At 36.3% G+C, this 8,412-nt stretch overlaps 1 protein-coding gene across 1 annotated transcript in view; it reads right to left on the bottom strand.

Annotated features, from left to right (window-relative positions):
* Nucleotides 1-8,412, bottom strand: part of CFAP47 (cilia and flagella associated protein 47) — a 489,073-nt gene that overhangs the window by 365,221 nt on the left and 115,440 nt on the right. The window contains 1 exon segment of the mRNA XM_029240167.1: nt 4,587-4,681. Coding sequence (XP_029096000.1) covers nt 4,587-4,681 — 95 coding nt within the window.

Here is an 8,412-nt window from a genome sequence, read left to right as displayed (position 1 = left end):
ACACTGTACCCTAGTTGGAAAATATGTTAAGAATTCTAAAAGGGTACAGGTTAAAAATTCTGCAACTTCTTTACTAAGTCCACCAGGGTTAAAAAATAAGTAAATATATTATAAACAAGAGAGTCAGATTTCTCACTGTCGGAGTTAAAAATGACAAGGGCGAAAGACTGAAATGAACCTTGTGGTGCTGGATTACAGTCAGAGTTATCAGTTTGAATTCATGTTTAGATAAACAAACAGGAAAAGACATATAAATAGATGATAGACAGGTAGATAGACAGATAGATAATTACCAATATATGTGTACTCATGGATTAGTACACATACAAATACTTCCTTTCTAGGCCAAAAGGGCCTAGAACACGTGACATCACAGTAGCAGCTAGCACACCTAGTGTACAGATCTTGGTTTCTAAATACCATTCTCCTGTAAAAGATAATGAGGTTTCTTCGAGAAAATGTTGACTCAAGAGCTGGAACAACTAAAATAAAAGTGACCCTGGGAGGGAGACCTTCAAGATGGCAGAGGAATAAGACGGAGAGATCACCATCCTCTCCACAAATACATCAAAAATACATTTACATGCGGAACAACTCCTACAGAACACATACTAAACGTGCGCAGAAGACCTCAGACTTCCCAAAAGGCAAGAAACTCCCCACGTACCTGGGTAGGGCAAAAGAAAAAAGAAAAAACAGAGACAAAACAATCGGGATGGGACCTGTACCAGTGGGAGGGAGCTGTGAAGGAGGAAAAGTTTCCACACACTAGAAAGCCCCTTCGGGCGGAGACTGCGGGTGGCGGAAGGGGGATGCTTCAGAGCCACGGAGGAGAGCGCAGCAACAGAGGCGCAGAGAGCAAAGCAGAGAGATTCCCACACAGAGGATTGGTGCCGACCAGCACTCACCAGCCCGAGAGGCTTGTCTGCTCACTCGCCGGGATGGGCGGGGACTGGGAGCTGAGGCTCAGGCTTCGGAGGTCAGATCCCAGGGAGAGGACTGGGGTTGGCTGCGTGAACACTGCCTGAAGGGGGCTAGTGCGCCACGGCTAGCCGGGAGGGAGTCCGGGAAAAAGTCTGGAGCTGCCAAAGAGGCAAGAGACTTTTTCTTCCCTCTTTGTTTCCTGGTGCGCGAGAAAACCATAATTCAAAGAGTCACGTACCACAATGTTCACTGCAGCTCCATTTACAATAGCCAGGACATGGAAGAAATCTAAGTGTCCATTAACAGATGAATGGATAAAGAAGATGTGGCACATATATACAATGGAATATTACTCAGCCATAAAAATAAATGAAATTGAGTAATTTGTAGTGAGGTGGATGGACCCAGAGTCTGTCATACAGAGTGAAGTGAGAAAGAGAAAAACAAATACTGTGTGCTAACACATATATATGGAATCTAAGGAAAAAAAAAAAGTTTTTTAGAACCTAGGGGCAGGACAGGAATAAAGATGCAGACGTAGAGAATGGACTTGAGGACATGGGGAGGGCGAAGTGTAAGCTGGGCCAAAGTGAGAGAGTGGCATGGACTTATATACACTATCAAATGTAAAATAGATAGCTAATGGGAGGCAGCCGCATAGCACAGGGAGATCAACTCGGTGCTTTGTGACAACCTACAGGGGTGGGATAGGGAGGGTGGGAGGGAGACACAAGACGGAGGGGATATGGGGATATATGTATACGTATAGCTGATTCACTCTGTGATACAGTAGAAACTAACACACCATTGTAAAGCAATTATACTCTAATAAAGATGCTAAAAAAAAAAAGTGACCCTGGACCATTTCGTAGCAAAGGAAGTAAGAGAATGCTTTAAAATCATAAAGAAGGGAGTATATCAAAGGGCCAATCTAAAAGAGGTCCTTATGGCCAAAGCTAGAACAGTTTTAGCAACAAAATAAAAAATGTAACATTGGATTAAAACTAAAAGTATGGAATAAATATATGTGAGGTCACAGCGATATATTAAGTAAATAAATAAATAAATGGAGAGAGGAAATAACCTTTCTTACAGAAAAATTCCAAATAATATATGTAAATATCCCCTCCAGAAGGTGGAGCTTGTCCCCTACCCCTTGAGTCTGGGCTGAAATAGATGACTCACTTCCAAAGCATAGAGTGTGGAAAGGGAAAAATAGTTTCTCCAACTTTACAGTGGAGAAACCTGGCATGTATACTGATACCATGTCCTCCCTTCACATGATATGACAAAAAGCACATTTCACCTCTGTGACATTCTTCCCCAAAGTCCATGGAAAATAAGAACTGAGCCTAGTCAAGGTGGAAAATATAAGACAAACTGAAATTAAAGAACATTCTAGAAAAAAAAAAAAAGCCAGACCAGTATTTTTTTAAATTAACATGGTCATAAAAAATTAGTAAGATTGAGAACCTGTCATACATTACAGGAGACTAAATGCAATATGGTATCCTGGATTGGACCCTAGTACAGTAAAAGGACCTTAGTAAATACCTGGTGAAATGTGAATAGTCTGTTGTTTAGTTAATAATATTTTACTAATGTTAACTTCTTAGTGTTAAAAAATTGTTCTCTGGTTGTATAAGGTGTTAACATTGGGGAAAGTTGTGTAAAGTGTATGCAGAAAGTCTCTGCACTGTCTTTGTGATGATGTTCCTATAAATCTGGGAGCTATGTACATGACTTGTGTGCAAACTCATCTTTCCAGTGCAACTCGCTATGAAAATAAAAGCTTCAACCAGGTTTTTTTAAACTTTATTCTTCCAAATTGGAAGTGTGTAGAATGATCCATGCAATTGTCACCACAACAAAATAACACACTTTCTTTCTAAAGCATGACTGATTTACAATATTCAAGATAAAAAAATGAGGCAATTTTACTCCCAGATGTCTCTAAGTACTGAGACACCTATTTAGCTCTAATATTTGTGTACTTTATAACGAAGTTCATTTGCACCTAATAAAGAAAACATCTTTTAATACAGAAGGTGAGCATGGTATCATACTAGTTATATGAATGCCTCATATTTCTCATTCTGAAATTGAGGAAATGGTATAAGATCTCTAACATACTATCCACTTTCTATATCCTAAGATATCCTAAGAATTGAACTGTTCCAGTCATCTATGGAGAAACATCGTTTAATTAGTTTAGCATGTGTAGTATGGTTATTTTTCTTTATAATTTCATCAAAATGATACATGTGCATAGCTTATACCAATAGTTAAAATACACTTACAAAAAAGTTGGCCTGGGCTTCCCTGGTGGCGCAGTGGTTGAGAGTCTGCCTGCTGATGCAGGGGACACGGGTTCGTGCGGTCTGGGAAGATCCCACATGCCGTGGAGTGGCTGGGCCCGTGAGCCATGGCTGCTGAGCCTGCGCGTCCGGAGCCTGTGCTCCACAGCGGGAGAGGCCACAACAGTGAGAAGCCCGCGTACCACCCCCCCAAAAAAAAAAAAAAAGTTGGCCCACTCAGCTCCTCCTCATCAACAGTCCTGCTTCCCAGAAGCAACCAATTTTAACCAATTCTTATTTCAATTTTCTCTAATAGTTATAGCCTATTCTAAATGTGATACTGATATAGCTTACTTTAGGATTTTTATTGCTGCCATAACAAATTACCACAAAGTTAGTGGTTTAAAACAAAACAAATTTATCTCATTACTTTCTTGTAGATTACTAATCTTGTAGATTAGAAGGTCAATGCAGATATCACTGGACTAAAATCAAGGTGTTGGAAAGAACTGTGATACTTTCCGGAGGTTCTAGAGAAGAATCTGTTTCCTCGCCAGTCTCAGTTTCTAGAGTTCAGACAAATTCTTTAGCTGGTGGCCTCCTTGCACTATCTTCAAATCCAGCAACATCACATCTCTCTGACCCCTCTTCTATCATCACATATCCTTCTGACCACTGTCAGGAAACGTTCTCTGTTCGTAACTCTTCATGTGATTAGACTGGGACCACCTACATAATCTCAGATAATCTCCCATGCTCAGGATCATTATTCTAATTACACTATACATCAGCAAAGTATCTTTTACAATATAAGGGACTGTATTTACGAATGCAGGAAAACTGATATAAAAGACAAAAAAAGGGGCACTACCAATACAAATTTCTACAATGTATGCCTGAGCTTCTTTATTATGCAAGTCTCTCTTTTTTTTCTTTCCAGATGGATTCATAATTAGAAAAGAGGCAGAAATATAAGAAATAAAGAGTAGATTATCATAGAAGTGACTGTATTATATATCTGGACTTTTTCAATTTTTATTATTGCCTCTCCCATTTCCTCACCTGTATGGAACATATTTCACGTTAATTTTAATCACAACTTCCATTTGTATAAAGAAAGAGGGATAACCATTCAATTTAATATATTTTGAATAGTCCTATTAAAATATACATATATAAAATAAGTGGCTTTATACATTTGTATACTTTATTACTTCTGAGAAATACGGTCTATATATACATATATATATGCAAGTTCTCTAAAATGAAAGTATTCTTAAAACACATCCTTCAGAATAATCACCTTAATAAACTGAAAACCATAATCAAAAAAAATTGTAAATTGCATTAATTCTCTATACACACCTGAGTTTTTGTGACACTTTTATTAGGATCCATAGTATGTAATGGGATTTCAAATATAAAATCAGTGCTGGAAAATGTCACTGGTGCTTGCAACACTGTGAGAGGAAAGCAAATACACTGTTAAAATACTAATAGACATAAGCTCACAGATAATTTTTACTTTACATTTAAATTTTCTACCTATTTTTGTATTTCCAGCCAGAAAACAAAATTATGTTTAAAAACATTTCAGGAATATCTTGGTTTATCACATCTGTAAGTTCCAATTTTGTAATGGTAGTTAATTACAAGTAAAATATAAAATGTACCCTTGAGTCAATAAAAGAGTATAAAATATACTAAATATTAATCTCAGGAAAAAAATAGACAAAGTTAAAATGATGTCCATAGTAAAATTTCACCAATGCAGAAGTACAGAAGTGAAAAGAAATATAGAAGGAAAAATTATTGGAATATAGGGAAAATATATAGATGGCATATCAAAAAACATTCTATACATGAAACAGAAAAGCTCTATGGAGAAAATGGCTATTCATGGAAGATTAGGAATGGAATCATATGTAAAAATACATTAGAGAAGATATTATCTGCTGGAAACTCCTATATTTTTAATAGATTTTTAGAGCAATTTTAGGTTCACAGAACTGAGCAGAGATTTCCCATATAAGCCCCTCACCACTGCCACACACACAGCCTCTTCCATTATCAACATCCTCTACCACGGCGGTACATTCGTTACACAGGAACCTGCAATGACACATCATTATAAGCTAATGCCCACTGTTTACATTAGTGATCATTCATGGTGTACATTCTCTAGGTTTGAACAAATGTATAGTGACATCTATCCACCACTATAGCTTCATACAGAGGAGATTCACTGCCCTCAAAATCCTCTGTGGTCTATTTGTCTCTCTCTCCCCACAACCCTTGGAAGCCACTGATCTTTTTTATTGCCTCCATAGTTTTACATCTTCCAAAATGTTATAGTTGGAATGATACAGTACGTAGGCTTGTGAGATTAGATTCTTTCACTTAGTAATGTACATTTAAGGTTCTTCCATGTCTTTTCATGATGTGATAGCTCATTTCTTTTTAGTGCTAAATAATATCCCACTGTCTGGATGTACCACAGTTTATCCATTCACCTACTTGGATAAACAAGATTTGGAAGGACATCTTGGTTGCTTCCAAATTTTGGCAATTATGAACAAAGCTGCCATAAAATTTACATGCAGGTTTTTGTGTGAATATGAGTTTTCAACTCTTTTGGGTAAATACCAAGGAGAGTGATCTGCTGGATCATATTATAAGAGTATGTTTAGTGTTGGAAGAAACCACCAAATGCCCAACTGTCTTCCAAAGAAGCAATATTATCTTTCAATCCCATCAGCAATGCAATCTCACTAGCAATTGCATTCACATCAGTTCCTGTTGTTCACATCCTCATCAGCATTTACCATTGTCAGTGTTCTGGATTCTGGCCATGCTAATAGGTGTATAGTGGTATCTTATTGTTGTTTTAATTTGCATTTTCTTGATAACATATGATGTGGAGCATTTTTTCATGTGCTTATCTGCCATCAGTATATCTCCTTTAGTAAGGTGTATGTTCAGATCTCTGACCCATGTTTTAATTGGTTTTTCTTATTGTTGCATTTTGAATTCTCTGTATATGTCTTTTGCAAATATTTTCTCCCAGTCAGCAGCTTGTCATTTGGTATCTTAATACTGTCTTTTGCAGGGCATAAATTTTTAATATTAATTAGGTCCAGCTTATTCTTTCATAGATCTTGCCTTTGTTGTTGTACCTAAAATGTCACTGCCAAACCCAAGGTCATTTTAGAGATGTTTTCCTATGTTATTTTCCATGAGTTTTAGAGTTTTGCATTTTACATTACGGTCTTCAATCCATTTTGAGTTAATTTTTGTGAAGGGTATAAAGTCTGTGTATAGATTCATTGTTTTTGCTTGTGGATGTCCAGTTATTCAGTACCATTCTTTAAAAAGGCTATTCCAAATTGTACTGCCTCTACTCCTTTGTCAAAGATGAGTTGACTATACTTATGCAGGCCTGTTTCTGGGCTCTTTTTTCTGTTCCATTGATCTATTTGTCTAGTTTTGTCAATACTAAACTCTCCTGATTATTGTACCTTTGTAGTAACTCTTGAAGTTGGGTAGTGTCTGTCCTCTAACTTTGTTCTGTTCGTTCAATAGCATGTTGGCCACTGTGGGTCTTTTCCCTTTTCATATAAACTTTGAATCAATATGTCTGTCAATATCCACAAAATAACTTGCTGGGATTTTGACTGGGAATGCATTGACTCTCTAGATAAAGTTGGGAAGAACTGCCAACTTGACAATACTGAATCTTTCCATGCATTAACATGGAATATTGCTCCATTTATTTAATTCTTCTTTGATATCCTTCATCAGAGCTTTGTAGTGCTCCTCATATAGCTCTTATTAAGTATTTTGTTCAATTTATACCTAAGTATTTCATTTTTGTTGGGTGCTAATATAAATGGTATTTTGTATTTAATTTTAAATTCCATTTTACATTACTTGTATACAGGAAAGCAACAGACTTTTGTATATTAGCCTGTATCCTGCAACCTTACTATAATAGCTTATTAGTTCTAGTTTTGTTTTCTTTTAATTTACTCAGATTTTCTATAGACAATCATGTCACCCACAGACAAAGGCAGTTTTAGTTCTTCCTTCCTAATCTGTATACCTTTCAATTCCTTTTTGTGTCTTATTGCATTAGCTAAGTCTTCCAGTACAATGTTGAGAAATAGTGGTGAGAGGGGATATCCTAGCCTGGTTTCTGTTCTTAGTGAGAAAGCTTCAAGTTTCTCACCATTAAGAATGATGTTAGCTGTGGGGGGTTTTCACAGATATTTTCTGTCAAGTTGAGAAAGTTCCCCTCCATCACTCATTTACTGAATTTTTTAAATGTATATATGGGTAATGGATTTTGTAAAATGTTTTTCTGCATCTACTGATATGATCGTGTGATATTTTCTTCTTTAGCCTGTTAATGTGATGGCTTAATTTTTTTTCTTTCTAATAAAAAAGTTGTATGTTCTTCATAAAGAAAACTGTAAGAACACAAAAAATCACCCCCCCAAATTATCTATACTCTACCCACTCAGAAATCATTACTGTTTATGTTTTGTCTACATACAATTTTTCATATACACATATATATTTCCAAAACCCAAAAGTGGGGCCATATAACCACATTTTGTAATCTGCACTTTTTTTAAACAAGATATCATGAATTTTCTTAGAAGTATAGCATTCCTTAATAAACTCATAGTATAATCTAATTACCCAATCCCCTCCTGCTGGACATTTAGGTTACTCCCAGTATTTCACCATCATTGGTAATGCTCTAATGAACATCTTTATATATTCCTTTGTTTTCTTAGGATAAATTCCTAAGGAATGTTCTTAACAGAGAAAACTGATATTTGGGGGTTGTATCTATAATATATATTTCACTGGTTTAAGTTATAGTTTGCTTATTTAAAATATACCTTCAATTCCTCTAGTGCTTTTACTTTGCACAGTGCTTTCCGCTTTGCCAAGTATGCAAGGAAGCTACCAATTGTCCTTTTTTTACTGATAAGAAAACTGGTTAATTGAGTTTTGAATATGAACCAGCCTTGCATACATGAGATACCCCTATACCTATTTCCCCTTCCCACTGGTAACCACTAGTTTGTTCTCTATATATGTAAGTCTGTTCCTGTTTTGTTTTATATTGGGTTGGCCAAAGAGTTCATTTGGGTTTTCCCATAACATCTTATGGGAAAAC

Source organism: Monodon monoceros, unplaced genomic scaffold, assembly GCF_005190385.1.
Source record: "Monodon monoceros isolate NGI ecotype Baffin Bay Population unplaced genomic scaffold, NGI_Narwhal_1 Super_Scaffold_22, whole genome shotgun sequence".
Classification (NCBI taxonomy): domain Eukaryota; kingdom Metazoa; phylum Chordata; class Mammalia; order Artiodactyla; family Monodontidae; genus Monodon; species Monodon monoceros.
The sequence above is the reverse complement of the archived record's forward strand: the minus strand, read 5'-3'. Positions and strand labels throughout refer to the sequence as shown.